Source organism: Magallana gigas, chromosome 4 (assembly GCF_963853765.1).
Source record: "Magallana gigas chromosome 4, xbMagGiga1.1, whole genome shotgun sequence".
Lineage (NCBI taxonomy): Eukaryota > Metazoa > Mollusca > Bivalvia > Ostreida > Ostreidae > Magallana > Magallana gigas.
The window spans coordinates 56,248,995-56,264,867 of NC_088856.1; the positions used below are offsets into that span (position 1 = coordinate 56,248,995).

Sequence of the window (15,873 nt, forward strand, 5' to 3'; positions counted from 1 at the left end):
ATAAACTTTTCGTGATGTTTGAGGAGGGTATAGTCAATATTTTTAATCAGGTATGAGAATTTCAAATACAAATTTGATTTCTGGAGAGGCGCAATGAATAAATAACAACGGTGTGTCAGTTTATTTGAACATTCATGCAAGAGTACATACATGTGTATAGTAGTTGGGGCCATAGGAACTGAGGATATTGGCCTGGGTAGCTCAGTGGTAGAGCTCCTGACTAGAGTTACAGGGGTCCAAGGTTGGAGTCCCGGGTTTGATTCCTGGTCCAGCCATATGTTATAATTATTCCTCCTATACTATTACATTTGGTGCCGTGACCTGCCCCTAGGAACGAACAGGTTTACTCCTGCCAGTGGAAGAACCTGGAGTGATCTTGCTTCGAGGGTAAAGATCACTTAAGAAGGGAGGAGTGTAGTAGTTGAGGCTATATGAACTGAGGATATTGGCCTGGGTAGCTGAGTGCATGTGGTAGAGCTCTTGACTATAGTTACAGGGGTCCTGGTTCACCATACCTTAAAATATTTCTTTTTAATTCAGGCACAGATATTGGCCAGTGGAGAGAGAGAGAAAGAGCGAGAGAGAGAGAGAGAGAGAGAGAGAGAGAGAGAGAGAGAGAGAGAGAGAGAATAGTTTTTGCAATGCATCATGTTTTGCCATAATTTCAATGTCATCATATTCATATCTTTACTGTTGTTAAATGGATACCAATGACTAATTACATGTCTGATTTTGTAAAACTTGCTCATTTAAATTATTTATAAAAACATTTATAAACAATTACCATAAACATTGATTTCATTTTAAATACTTTTCCTAATTGAATATACATGTTTAACAAACATGCATTTATAATATTTTAAACCCAACCCCATTTGTAATTCCATTTTGAATGAATTTGCTTTTTTGTGTAGCCTTGGCATAAGTTGAAAGGAGGCAGGGGTGATAAATATGGCCATATATTGAACATGTATTTGTAGGTCACCTGAGGCATTCAGGTGACCTACCGTTATTGCAATTAGTCTTTGTGCATCGTTGTGCGGTGTGTCTTGCATTAATAACAATTTTAGATTTTTAACTTCCGTTTTAAAAACTACAAGGCCAATTGTTAGTACCATTTTCAGTGTGAAGCATCTCTATGGTAAGAGAAATCAAAATTGTTAATGTGAAACTCATGGCTCTACCACCCCTGGGGTGCCATAGATGGGCTGAATATACAAAAAAGCTTAAATATCAAACATCTTCTTCTCTACTTCCACAAATGTTGGGGAAAAAATAAATTCACGGTAGTGATGTCCATGAAGCCCTCTACCAAATTTTTAAAATTTATACCCTAAGGTGGGGCTAATACACTAAAAATGTATTTAATCTTAGAAAATCCTCTTCTCTACTTCCATATACATATGAGAAAAATGAAATGCATGGTTATGAAGCACTCTACGAAGTTCTGTTCATGACCCCTGAGTAGGCCATACCCGGGTTCAGGTCTTAGGGGGGACCAATATGTCCATATATAGTAAAAATATATTACCACGGTACTAAAAATCTTCTCTACCCCCAATACATATTTGAGAAAAACTAATTACATGGTAATAATGTCCATGAATGCCTTTACACAAATTGTGAAATTCATGGTTCCTGGGTCAGGGTTCAGGCCCTAGGGCGGGGCCAATGTGGCCACAGATTGAAATTGTATTGACTTGGTATTTACTTCTGTACTATCACAGATAAAGTCATGCATTGGTATTATGTTCACAATGTCCTAATATTAAATGGTGAGGCTCGTGGTCCCCAGGCCATGGGGCAGAAGTTGAGGCGGGGGGGGGGGGGGTCAAATGTCAAATATGCCCATATATTGAACATGTATTATTATTAAGGTTAATTGCTGGTTGTCATCCATTAAGAATTTTAACTTCATCTTGAAAACTAATGGTACATGGTAAATTGACACTTGGCAATATTGAATTGATAGAAGGTAGACGCTTCCATCCCAAGTGGTCCGAAGTCTGTATGACAAAAAATAAAAATGTTGGAAGTGATTTTTTAAACATTTAAATACTTTCAGGGGCAATAACTACTAGAAGGGGGCTTCAGATCCTTTCGGTATGAATAGACTGAAGAACCCTCTTAGTGTACTGAACAGATTTTCAAATGACCTTGACCTTTGACCTTTATGTCATTTTGTTCGGCCAAGGTAGACGCTTCCATCCCAAGTGGTTCGAAGTCTGTATGACAAATAATAAAAAATTTGAAAGTGATTTTATAGAAATTCAAATACATTGAGGGGCAATAACTACTAGAAGGGGGCTTCAGACCCTTTAGGTATGAATAGAATGAAGAACCCTATTAGTGTACTTAAGACATTGGTAAACATTTCAAGTCTCCATCTCTTTTGGTTTCAGAGGAGTGCGATAACATGGTTTTAGTACACAAGGGCAATAACTTTGTAAGTTCTGGGAGTTATCAAGCAAAGGGTCATTTGGTACCATAACTTTTAATGGTCAATATCATAAGACAAAATTGTTTCAATATCTTTAGAAATAAAAATGCTGTTCCTGGAAAAAAAAAAGAAGAAAAAAAATAATAAAAAACATAAAAAATACAAAAGGTCTTTCACCTGAAAGGTGGAAAGACCTAAAAAGAATTAAAAAGGTCTTTTATTTATTTAAAACAAAACAACTAAAACAGTATTTGAAGTTTTAAAAATTAACAGTAGACTTGTTAATATTAAAGTAAAACTTGGCTGGCCAAAAATACTGAAGTATGGTATGTGTACAATCATTTTTGAATAAATGCCAGTTGGTATTGTTGAAAGGGGGGGGTGTTGTTTTTAATAAACATGTATACCAGCCATCTTTGTTTTATCGATGAAAACATGTATAAATGTAAATTATAAAAAGCTATCTTGAAATTTAACAAATATGGAACAGTTATTTCCTATCAATGTCCTTGTGTAAGATTTCAGGTAGGAAGGTGGTGGTCATTACCATATTTAAGATTTTAAAAACATTTTACTCCATAATGAAGCTTAATTAAATGCATATATGATAATCCTCAAAAGGTGTTTGTATGGGCTATGGAACTCAGGTGACCGTTAAGGCCTGTTGACCTCCTGTCACTTAGGGTATTGCTGTGCATGTGTAATCCATCAGCAGTTTTATCTTCTTTTTGAAAACTACACGGTAAAAGTTTACATGTAATGAACACTAATTTGAACACGTATCAAGTGATGCATGAATATTTATTTTAATATGATGTGTTCATTTTTTAGGTTTTATCCTCATTCAAGGTAGTAACATTTGGTCCATTAATGGAAAACCAACAACTAGTTGTGGTATAGTATGTACATTTATTCAATTATGAAACATTAATAATTTATACAGAGAATCAATCATTATTATTCCCCCGCTCCGAAGGAATAGCCATTAGGCCTAAAAAAAAAGTTGTGTGTTTAGGGTAACCCGACCTAACCTACAAAAAATGCCCCGATCCTACCATTTTTAGATGTCTGTTTTTATTCGATTGTGACTTTTATATTATTTCTATTAAAAAATCGGTTTTTAAATAAGGCACAAAAAAACATTCTTGGGATTCATGCAGAAAAAAATATGATAAAATAATTAAAAAAAATCCCTACCTACCTAACCTAATTAATTCATCAGTGTTACCCTAAACACACAATTTTTTTTGTATAGGCCTTAGGGGGTATACTGTTTTACCCTTGTGTTTCTGTCTGTCCGTCTGTCTGTCTGTAACAAAAATTTTGTCACATTTATCTCTGCATTTTACTGTTCATTGCAGATGCCTGAAATTTTAACACACTATTTATTTAGGCAAGCCATTTCATGAAACATAGTTTTGTGCCAATCGGACATCAACTTCCTGTTAAAAGAGGACTTTGTTTATTTTCAGCCTAAATTTTCAAACAAATTTTCGTCAACAATTTCTCAGCAACTATGTATCGCAGATGCTTGACATTTTCACACACCATTTGTTTTGGCATGCCATGTCGTGGGATATATTTTTGTACCAAGTGGACGTCAACTTTTTGCTAAATGATCACTGTTTATTTTCAGCCTAAATTTTCAAACAATTTTTTGTCAAAGATTTCTCAGTAACTATTTATTGCAGATGTTTACAATTTTAACACACTATTTGTTTAGGCATACTATATCGTGAGACATATTTTTGTACCAATCTGACGTCAGCTTCCTGTTAAATGACGAAATTGTTCATTTTCAGCCTAAATTTTCAAACAAATTTTTGTAAAAGATTTCTCAGCAACTGTTTATTGCAGACGCTTGATATTTTAATACACTATATGTTTAGGCATGCAATATAGTGGGATATTTTTTTGTACCAATCGGACCTCACTCAATCTAATTGAAATTAGATCTTTGATCCGCTCCTATTAGATCGCTACACAAATTAGATTGGACCTCACTTCCTGTTATATGATGACTTTACTAATTTTGTATATTCACATCAGAGCGGGGGTATTACTAGTGAGCATTGGCTCACAGATATCTTGTTCTTTCAACAATGGTATAAGTGAATTGATTATTATCTGTTTACATTACATACAAAACTCGAGTCGAGGTAAATTAACATTCTCTGACACTTTTTCCTATATATTCAGTTTTAAAGCAGTAATGTTGTTCATTTTAATCATATTTAATTGAGCTTATCTCTTTGTATTCTTTCAATTATAGAATTAATAGATGAATTGATTACTAGATTTTATGTTTACATATACGGATGTGCAGGTTGATTCGGCTAATTGTCTTGGACACTACCACATTAGATAAAAAAGTCTTACTGGTCAAACTGCGTGAAAAGGGGAACAACTCAATTTCTTTTTTTCACCAGCTTAAACAAAAAGGAGTTATTCCCCTTTTCAGTGGGTAGGTACTGTGCTGTCCAGTGGAGTACAGTGGCTCTGTACAGTGGGGTACAGTGCTGGTCAGTAGGTAGGTACTGTGCAGTCCAGTGGAGTACAGTGGCTCTGTACAGTGGTGTACAGTGGGGTACAGTGCTGGTCAGTGGGTAGGTACTGTGCTGTCCAGTGGAGTACAGTGGAGTACAGTGGCTCTGTACAGTGGGGTACAGTGGGATACAGTGTGGTACAGTATTTCTGTACAGTGGGTGTACAGTGGATTTAAAGTAGGGTACAGTGGTTATACAGTAGATGTCAGACAATGTCAGTCAATTTTTGGGAATATCAGTGGATTTTGAATTCAGTAGTGAATGCACAGATTAACAAATTTAAGCCATTACCTAGTCAGAACATAAGTAAAATGAAGAACATCCTAAAGAAATTGATCCAATGCTAGTGTAACATTCTTTGAATAAATGCATGTACATGTACCTGAAATGATTGATTGAGACACTGCCAGATAGACACAGACACAAGTCATGATGATGATTGTTCAGAGTCAATTTCTCTCCCAAGATATCCCTACTTAATTTCTTTCTTATCAACAACTTTAAACAAAATTGATTATCAATCTTGTGTTTTAGTGTCCTATAACTATCCGGCCCCGGCATCCCAACCGGTGTCGGGTCTGACCGTCAAGTTTTCACAATTTTCACCCATAATTGTTTTAAGTAGCGGAATAGCTCAATCCCTAACTTATGGTTTCTGCAATCAGCATTTGTTTGGTATTTGTTACTTACATGTGTGTTATCCTGCTTGTCTTTTGGTTTTTGTTAATACGTGTACTGTTGTGTAGAATTGTGTGGTCTCTTTTTAGGTCTATAGAGTATGGTTTTCAAAGATACAGTAGACAAGAGAAAGAAAAGAGGAATTGTACACGGTGTAGTATTCATGAATATTATAAACTGTTTATAAGGCAGCTAACCTGTTCCTTTCTTGGTTACTCAGGTGACCTATTGCTATCATAAGTTCGTTGTTGTGTGTCATTCATAGACATTATATTATACAGCTCTTAAATGGGTATGGGGGCAGTAGTCATTGTGTTAGCCCTATGGTAAAAACTAGCTTTTACTTGAGAGCATAGCAATTTCTTACCAAGAGATTAACAAAATAAGAACCACCCTCATTCCCATGTAGGGATTGTTTTTTCAAACAAGGGAAAAAAATCCATGTGGTTATGTGGAATACTGTCAAACTATCTGCCCAGGGGGACAGTCAAATAATCAGCCAGGTTATGTAGAATAGCAAAGCATGGGCCATAAGCCAGTAGTCAAACGACCTCATATATAACTTTTTGTGTTACTGTTCTGCACAAAGAAAGTGAGCACACAAGATTGTAAGTTTGCAGGAATCCTCGACACGAATCAATTGGGATTTATATGTCTATAACCTCGAAAGGCTATGTACAGGTTTCAACAAAAATACATTATGTTGAGAGTCGAAGCACATGGCTGTTCCGGTTATTTAAAACTCACAAGCTTTCAAAAAATGGCAATAAGAGGTAAACCGATGTTAATGCAAACAAATTTTAATGAAGTTATATTGTGTACATCCTAAAAAACTAGTAATTAAAAAAAAGAAAATAGTGTTCAAACAGCAGATCTAGAAATCAATAACAACAAATTAAAATATACCGGTATATTATAATTCGACATCATGGTATAATAACAAACATTTAAAACAAAAAAGTTTAATCTTTAAAAAAAAAAAAACACCACTAGTTGGATTTGAACCCAAAACACTGAAAGATTGTATTCACTAATCCAGAGCGAAACCGCTGAGCCATGCGAGACTTTTCAATATATGCTGTATAAAGAATTGTTTGAAACAACATTGTCATATCAATGGACTTTGTTTTAATCCTTCAAAAAATAATTTTAAAAAAGTACATATTAATTAGTAATCTCTGGGTCATCTCTCCATCTTTTTTTAAAAAGCGACATTTTTAATGTTGAAATATGTTATCTTTACACGTTTCAAATTTGTGGAGAGAAGACCCAGAGACAACAAAATCATTTAAAAACAGTTGTAAATAACTAGGATTTTGCATGAATTGCATCGTGTTGCTATATTTAGACCCATATTTTGATAAAAGCCTTTTGCATTTCAAATATTTTTCCACTCATTCCACATCCAACAGAAACCGAATAACGGTTATGATTCGAAAAATATTCAAAATAAATTGATGAAATTTTCACTCTCCTTGTGCGCCCAGATTCCTGCCGAATGTACGTCTTAAGTGCCCACTTTCTTTGATAACTAAATGTAAATTGTGTTTTGATAACAATTATAGTCTGTTCTCTACCTGGAGCTGAGACACAACTGCGTCGCACCTATATATTTTAATGCTTTGTATAGATACTGTAACTTACAAATGCAGTAGTTATGGGCCAATTGATTTAAAAAACAGGACCAACCAAAAGGCAAAGTCATTGTCAGACATCTTCTCTTAAATTAAAATCAAGTTCTAGTTTTGAGAAAGTCTGAAAGAGAGAAAGAATGACAGATGGAAAGCAGAGGGATATAGAGATAATACATTGTACATGTTAAACAGAGAGAGAGAGAAAGAGAGAGAGAGAGTACATTTATGTTAAGGAGAGAAAGTCAGAGAAAGGTAGTTCATACTAAGGAGAGAAACTTTGAGAAAAACAGAGAGAGATAGTACTAGTAAGCTGAATGTTCAGGAGAGAAGGTCTTACAGAGAGGGATAGAGAGTACATGTGAAGGACAGAAAATCTGAGAGAGAGAGAGAGAGAGAGAGAGAGAGAGAGAGAGAGAGAGAGAGAGAGAGAGAGAGAGAGAGTATGAGGGTTGTCCAATAAGTTCGTGGACACATGTAATTTTTTTCAAAATTATGGTGCCATTATCAAGAAAGTATTATAATATCTTAATATAGTGTAAAATAATGTATGCGTATAAGAATAAGAGCAATGTACGTTTTTATATTGAAGTTGTCATTATATATACATTGCCTTTACAGACCACATGGCCCAGTCTGACGACGAGTTATAATTACGTTTCTATAACGTCTTAGTCCTGGGTTTATCTGAGAGTAATATGCCACTTTAACCGTTTGGTCAGAGGGTAAAATAGCATACTCCATCAAAATATCGCTTGTGCCACTTGTGAATAAGTAAATTCGAACTATGTCAATGTTTTTCCTGTTTCCTCCACCATTTATTTTGTTTCTTTCGGTGATTTGCCTCAGTTGATACAATTTTATAGTGGCGCGCTGTTCCATGCAGTCAGTTGTAGTCGCTTTTTCAGGCGTTTTTAAAGACATGTTCTTGCCGCAATATCTTTTAAAAGTCCTCTGCTAGTTTGAAAATAGCTTCAAATTGCGTATGTAAATGACGTACACCATACAGACTACATCACAATAGAAGATTATGAAGTTTTGAAATGTTTTATAAAAACTATAACTATTCATAACTAAAAAGTCAATTACAAACTTTGGACAACTTTTACGCTGGGCCTTGCGTACTTTACGCGACCCTTTGATACATTAGAATTTTAGTTTATTTCTATTGAAAACATTCAAAACCACTTTAGTTTGATTTGAAATTTTATGACAAAGATTTTGATATACAATATGTATAATCCATTTAAAATGACGAAAGTGCGATTGTCCACGAACTTTTTGGACAACCCTCGTACATGTTTGACATAGAAAGTTCAATAGATGAAGCATGAGTACGTGTTTATCAGAGAAAGAAAGAGTGAGTAAAAGTATGTTTGAAAGAGGAAAAAAGAGAAAGATAGATACACTTACAGAGAAAAAAGAAAGAGAGAGAAGTAGAGAGGAAGGCTACATGTTAAGAAAAGAAGACAGGGAAAAGATTCATATCTAATAAAGAAAGTATAAGCAAGGGAGAGAGAAAGACAGCAAAAGTACGGAGAGAGAAAGAGAGGTGTGCAAAAGTACATAAGTCTGATAGATTTACAATGTACATACTATATGTTTGACAGGAAGTTAAAGCTTAAGCAGAGATAGAAAGAGAAAATAAAAAAGAGCAAGAGTACCTGTTTTGGAAAGGAAATCAGAGAAAAAAGGAAAAGAGTACATGTTTAGCAAAGGAAGTCAGAAAAAGAGAGAGAGAGAGAGAGAGAGAGAGAGAGAGAGAGAGAGAGAGAGAGAGAGAGAAAGAGAGAGACAGACAGACAGACAGACATACTGAGAAAGTGGGGAAGAGTACATGTTGCACAGAGTAAGAGAGAGAGAACATGTTTAGCAGTGAGTTTGAGAGAGAGAGAGAGAGAGAGAGAGAGAAAAGAAATAAATCACATGACTGAAAGAGAATAACAGTTTTAACTTAAAAGTATAGCAAAAGACACATATACACATAAATACACGTTTTGCAGAGAAAGTGTTAGAGAGATAAAAAATACATGAACATAGCATACTTCTGAGGTTAAACTCTAGTTGATGATCATACTTGCTCAGAAATTATACAGTTTTATTAGAGAAACTCTCTCTCTCTCTCTCTCTCTCTCTCTCTCCCTCTCTCTCTCTCTCTCTCCTACACAGTCATTTTTAGGGGATAATTTTAATTTTCCTACTGTTTGAGTCTTCTATGATCTGTACCAGAATGATGAACCATCATATATTTATGAAGAGAAATACATTAAAGTTACATCTGTTTTAATTAAACTTTTCTAAAGTCTATAAAACAGTTTTGAAAGAAAGAAAGAAGTTTACATGAATGACACCGATTGACAACACTCTCTGGTTTCATTGAACTTGCAGGCAAGGATTAAAGACCTAGACCCTCCAGACCATGGACCCAGCAAGTACAACATATAAAGTTCATCAGTGTTCTAAGTGTCCGGGGGACACAGAGTACTTTTGCGAATCGTGTCCATGTGATCTGTGTCAAAAGTGTAAAGAAAACCATGTGAAAAACCTCAAAACAATACACCACAATGTTGCCACATACCGTGATAAATTCAACTATATCCCAAAACAAGAACTTTGTGTGAGACATCCTAGTAATGTTTTTAGAAAGTACTGTGAACATTGTCAAGTTCCTGTGTGTGATTCTTGCTTTGGACATAAATCTCATAGATTCCCCGTTTCTCTCTTTCGACAAAGTAAGCACAAGATTCTTAGCTTACGAGGAGCTTATAAACCAAAGCAACAACAACACAGAGGAACCATTCACACCATCAGAAGTGAGGCTCTCTTTTACAGACCTGTTCTCCTGCCACGAATCACAGATGACATCAAAACCTGTCGCACAGAATTCTCCCGCTATCAATCAGAGATGTTAACAAAGGCCCAGAGACTGAAGGATCTCATTAACTATGTGGTATATGATCTATTGAACAATGTGTTTTGTGACTTTAATTTCAAACACAGATGTTTAAAACAGATGATAGAAACAAACAGACATATTGTCAGCCTACAGACATATGTACACATGTATGAACAGTCAACATTCAGTGCGCTACAATTCCTCTCTTACATAAAGACAGCCCTCCCCCAGATACATCTTACACTCCACACCAGCCAGCTCTCCATGACTGAGTCACTCAACAAGGAGGATGTGATGGAGTCACTGAGTGCAATCCAAATCACAGAGAGAGGAAACCGACGCGTAGGAAACCAGTGTCTGCTGAAACTGACGTCTGGTGCTGAGTTCCATCAATCTCTCACAGTGACAGGTGTTTATCGTTGTTATCACATTTCCTGTGTGACATCAGACCGGGTCTGGGTCAGTGATCATATAAACAATCTCATGTTGACAGACACAACAGGTGTCCCTCTACATCGTGTGAAGGATTCATGTCGTGGTTTATATGGTAAAGGATTACACACAGTGAACAGCGAGAGTGAACTGATTTATATAGATAGGAATTATAATATCAACAAACTGTCAAAGGATATGAAAACAACCACCACATTTATAGAGAGAACAGACTCTACATGGAGACCATGGTGTGTGTACTGGTCCCCGTCCACTGGGGATCTACTGGTCGGGAGCCAGATGTATAGAAGGTATAGAATGAAATCATGGATAGGCAAGGTAACCCGGTACAACCAGAGTGGACAACTCACACACACCATACAGAAAGACAACACAGGACTGGGACTGTATAGTGAACCTAACTATATAACAGAGAACAACAATGGGGATGTCGTGGTGTCTGACTTACATAAAGACGATGAGTCTGGTGCTGTAGTGGTGACAGAGCGTGGAGGAAAACATCGTTTCTCCTACACAGGACATCCATCAGGATCAGGACTACGGCCATGTGGAATCTGTACTGACCCGCTGTCACACATCCTGGTGTGTGATGATATAACCAAAACAGTGCAGATGTTGGACAGGGACGGTCAGTTCCTGTCACATCTACTGATAAGACCATCAGGGATATTCTATCCATGGAGCCTGAGTTATGATGTCATCCCTCACCGTCTCTGGGTCGGATCAGGGGACAACAACACGGTGGTTATATACAGGTATATCACCAGACAGGACGCTCTGACAGGTAAGTCTGAGTCATTATCATTGACAATCATGTAGAACGTATATGTATCATATGTCTGGTATTGATTGATTTGTTTGAGAACAAAATTAACACGCTGTCAGTAGCAGCTTATTTATATTAGTTTATTAACTTCATGTACAAGATTTAAGCTGTTGATAGCTAGTTAAATGCAAATAACACACACAGGAATAGGCTATCATAATTAGTTATTTATAGATACACCTGTGTATGATTTAAATTAATCAATTAATTAAATAGAATTACATGACATTGTAATTAATTTATATAAGCTGCATTTAAACTGTTTATGTCTGATGTTTGCATTTGCTTGCAGCCTCAGCTGATGTGATGGAGTCACTGGGTGAAATCTCAACCACAGGGACAGAAACACCACAGCAGGGTAATTGTTTATTAGATTCAAAATCACATAGGAATATGTTATTTAAATTAAGTATTTAGATACATCTGTGTATGATTTCAATTAATTACTCAATTAAATACAATCACATGCCATTTAAGATTACAATGTAATTTATAAACTGCATTAATACATCTAGAATGTGTGTTAGTATGCAGACAACTGTTTAAATAAGATTTATTATTTTTATTCATTAATCATATATATATATAATTACCTGTCTGATGTTTGTTTTAATGGAGACACTGCTGATAAACTCCACACCAGCCAGCTCTCCATGACTGAGTCACTCAACAAGGAGGATGTGATGGAGTCACTGAGTGCAATCCAAATCACAGAAAGAGGAAACCGACGCGTAGGAAACCAGTGTCTGCTAAAACTGATGTCTAGTGCTAAGCTCCATCAATCTCTCACAGTGACAGGTGTTCGTGGTTGTTATCACATTTCCTGTGTGACATCAGACCGGGTCTGGGTCAGTGATTATGAAAACAATCTCATGTTGACAGACACAACAGGTGTCCCTCTACATCGTGTGGAGGATTTATGTAGTGGTGATAGAGGATTACACACAGTGAACAGTGAGAGTGAACTGATTTATATAGATAGGAAATATAACATTAAGAAACAATCAAAGGATATGAAAACAACCAAAACATTGATAAAGAAAACAATATTCTCTAAATGGGAACCACTGTGTGTGTACTGGTCCCCGTCCACTGGGGATCTACTGGTCGGGATGTATAGAGAAATTACAGAGTATACAGGGACAGGCAAGGTAACCCGGTACAACCAGAGTGGACAACTCACACACACCATACAGAAAGACAACACAGGACTGGGGCTGTATAGAGTACCTCTCTATATAACAGAGAACAACAATGGGGATGTCGTGGTGTCTGACTTTAGTGCTGTAGTGGTGACAGAGCGTGGAGGAAGACATCGTTTCTCCTACACAGGACATCCATCAGGATCAGGACTAGAGCCATGTGGAATCTGTACTGACGCGCTGTCACACATCCTGGTGTGTGATAATACAACCAACACAGTACAGATGTTGGACAGAGACGGTCAGTTCCTGTCACATCTACTGACAGAATCACAAGAGATGGGTAGTCCACGGAGCCTGAGTTATGATGTCAACACTCACCGTCTCTGGGTCGGATCATGGGGCAACAACAAGAAGGTGTGTGTCTACAGGTATATCACCAGACAGGACGCTCTGACAGGTAAGTCTGAGTCATTATCATTCACATTAATTAGATATAGATAACTAAGACACACAGTCCGTGTTAATTATCAGTCAATAAGATACATGTAAGACATGTTTATCTGTGTGATTGTTTGTCAATATAAACAGCTCATTGTTACAGGGTTAGTGGCATCTACCAGTCATTGCAAATTATTTCTTCAAATAAAGTTTGTAGAAAGTGGATATATTACTTCAATAATTGGATGTTATTGTACAGTACCATCGCAATGTGTATTTACATGTAGTTGATTTAATTTATTAGAGGTCATTTTAATTAGGTAATAAGACATAGTGACGCATATATTTGTAATAATGTGTTTTGTTACAACTCATTTTAATTAATTTTATTGACTAGCTAGAAAATTGAAGAATGTGAAAATGAAGTTGTTCTAAACTTATTTTGTGAATTTAACTTGATCAATACATGTACATTTACATGTACTATATAATATCTATTAATGAACAGCTATTTGATGATTGTTGTAGATGAGGACACACACTCAACTGATGAGGACACACACTCAACTGATGAGGACACACACTCAACTGATGAGGACACACATTCAAGAGATGAGGATACACACTCAAGAGATGAGGATACACACTCAAGAGATGAGGATGTCTTTTCCAGCTCAACACCAGCCGTAGAATGGAGATAGCTTGGATATTGACAGGTTGTAAATGTTTCTGTACAAATCTAGTCTGATCTCAAAACCACACATGTTGTTTGTCACTTTGTTCAACATCTGCAGCTGAAATTGACCTGTGTATAATTCACATGGACTGTAATACTGACTCCTGTTTATTTCACACTTGGAGATACTCCAAACATGGCTGTCTGTTGCTATATAGGGAAAAAAACATCCATCAGATATTCAAATAAAGTTGATATTTTAGCAAAATTGAACATTATAGGTTTGAGAATTTATTTTAACCCTCTTAGATATGCCATCATATAATAATATTCAATTGATAAATAATAATCATTTACAGACTCATTAATTGTTATTTCTGTTTTATGCAGGTGAGCAAACTTTATCTCCATGCCTTGTGGTGGAGTAACTGCAGCTTGACTTGTTACAGAGAAAAGGAAAAAGGGTCATATCACTTCTATTCTAGTGACTTGCACTGGCTTCCACTAAAATTCCTTCCTACAGACAAAACTCTTGTGTACGCCTACCTAGCATTGCGTGGATCGGGTCCAGGACAAGAACTGATTATTATCCGTAAAATAAACCGAATCCTATGATCCGACGGAAGCTTGCTACTTAATTTATCGAGGGTGTGCACTTAAAGGACAATTTGTCTATGGTGATCATTCCTACTTACGACAGTCTTCCGATGTGTATTCCTCATGCGTAATCCGTTCAAAGTTTTTAAAAGACAATTAAATACAATTTTTCTAATTAGCATTTAATTAACTTCTGAGAATAATCAATCTTGTGATTTTTTTGGTTTGAATTTTAATTATCCTCATTGTTTTTTGTTGTAAAATAATGTTCAATACTATTATTTTTTAAGTGACCTTTACATGTACTATGTTTTATGTCATGTCCATTTTATATAGAGTTCGCTAGAGTGATTATGTTATTATATGGAGCGCTACAAAACTTATTTATTTATTACTATTTTATTACATATGTTATGGTAATATAAAGTTTCACCAATGGACTCTGTGTTCTTTGTATATGACTTACGCACTAATCAGTGATTGTAATTTTTATAAGTTTTATATAGGTAAAACTTTCTGTAGATTGTAATAGGTATAGTATCAGTATTTATACACTTTTTCCCTGTATTTATATCCTTTGACATTTTTTTAAAGGGCCGGATGCAGTTTGGTGAAAAGTTAAAGCTGTCCCTTGAAATTTTTGCTGTGTGTGACAAAGTTTTATTTTTCATTTTTGAGAGGTACACAGGCAATCTTGCATATTAGCTTAATCTCATAGTCAAAGGGGAATAACTCAAATCTGTATATTTCAGTTTTAAGATGGTATCATGTTGTGACGTACTATATTTTGAAATAAATAATAAAATGAAGTTTAATTTATAAATAGTTTCTTCTTAAATTGTCATCAAAAAGTTTTAGAAAATAGTTTTAGTTAAATATTGTAAAATTTAAAAACTCTGAATCGGTGAAAGTATTTTGATAATAATGTACTTTTTCACACTAACATTGACAGCTGTCCAATACCTCCCTAAATAAAAAGAGTTAGTCACCTTCTTATAATCTTAAGATAAAGTCAAAGTATATATTGTGATAGTTCATGTATTATTGAGGTTAACAGAACGAATCTGATGAATATACACTACACCAAAAATATATTTCAATATGAAAGAAGCATTGCTCTAATACAGGAGAGAATTTAGAAACACTGAGTGAATGTTTTGCACTTGAAAACTTTTTGAGGAGTTGTTCGCCCTTTATCAAAATTAAAAACAAATCATTTTCTTAAATTTGTACAATAGTCTGTTTCAAGTTATTGCTTCCTTCATATTTTGATGATTTTTGAATTAAAATAAACATACCTGTCAATGAAGTACAATTCAAATTGATCAAAGGGAAAAAATATCCAAGATTTCCTCTTTAATACATCATCTGTTTATGCGAGGAGAATTTCATATGAACAAAAAACAAACATCGTACAGAGATTCAAAATGGGATATGTTAACATTTTTTCTCCATTCGGAAGTACTCGGAACACCTCGCACATTTATTAAGTTATCATCCGGAGTGCTTAATTTTGTTAACAATGCAAAATTCCAGTAAACTTTCTA

General features: G+C 35.5%; 3 protein-coding genes across 9 annotated transcripts in view; 2 read left to right on the top strand and 1 right to left on the bottom strand.

Moving 5' to 3' along the window:
• The window catches only part of LOC105326468 (uncharacterized), a 149,211-nt gene extending 134,076 nt beyond the window's left edge, over positions 1–15,135 (top strand). For all 6 annotated transcript variants that reach the window (XM_066083135.1, XM_066083136.1, XM_066083133.1 and 3 more), the window contains exons 3-10: positions 3,272–3,339; positions 5,754–5,816; positions 9,684–11,428; positions 11,763–11,828; positions 12,089–13,072; positions 13,582–13,601; positions 13,665–13,769; positions 14,120–15,135. In XM_066083135.1, coding sequence (XP_065939207.1) covers positions 9,715–11,428; positions 11,763–11,828; positions 12,089–13,072; positions 13,582–13,601; positions 13,665–13,754 — 2,874 coding nt within the window. In that variant the 5' untranslated portion in view covers positions 3,272–3,339; positions 5,754–5,816; positions 9,684–9,714 and the 3' untranslated portion in view covers positions 13,755–13,769; positions 14,120–15,135. The remainder of the gene's footprint in view (positions 1–3,271; positions 3,340–5,753; positions 5,817–9,683; positions 11,429–11,762; positions 11,829–12,088; positions 13,073–13,581; positions 13,602–13,664; positions 13,770–14,119) is intronic.
• The window catches only part of LOC117683170 (ADP-sugar pyrophosphatase), a 106,288-nt gene that overhangs the window by 42,489 nt on the left and 47,926 nt on the right, over positions 1–15,873 (bottom strand). The window lies entirely within an intron of this gene.
• The window catches only part of LOC105327694 (uncharacterized), a 137,310-nt gene that overhangs the window by 135 nt on the left and 121,302 nt on the right, over positions 1–15,873 (top strand). The gene's annotated exons all lie outside the window — the stretch shown is intronic.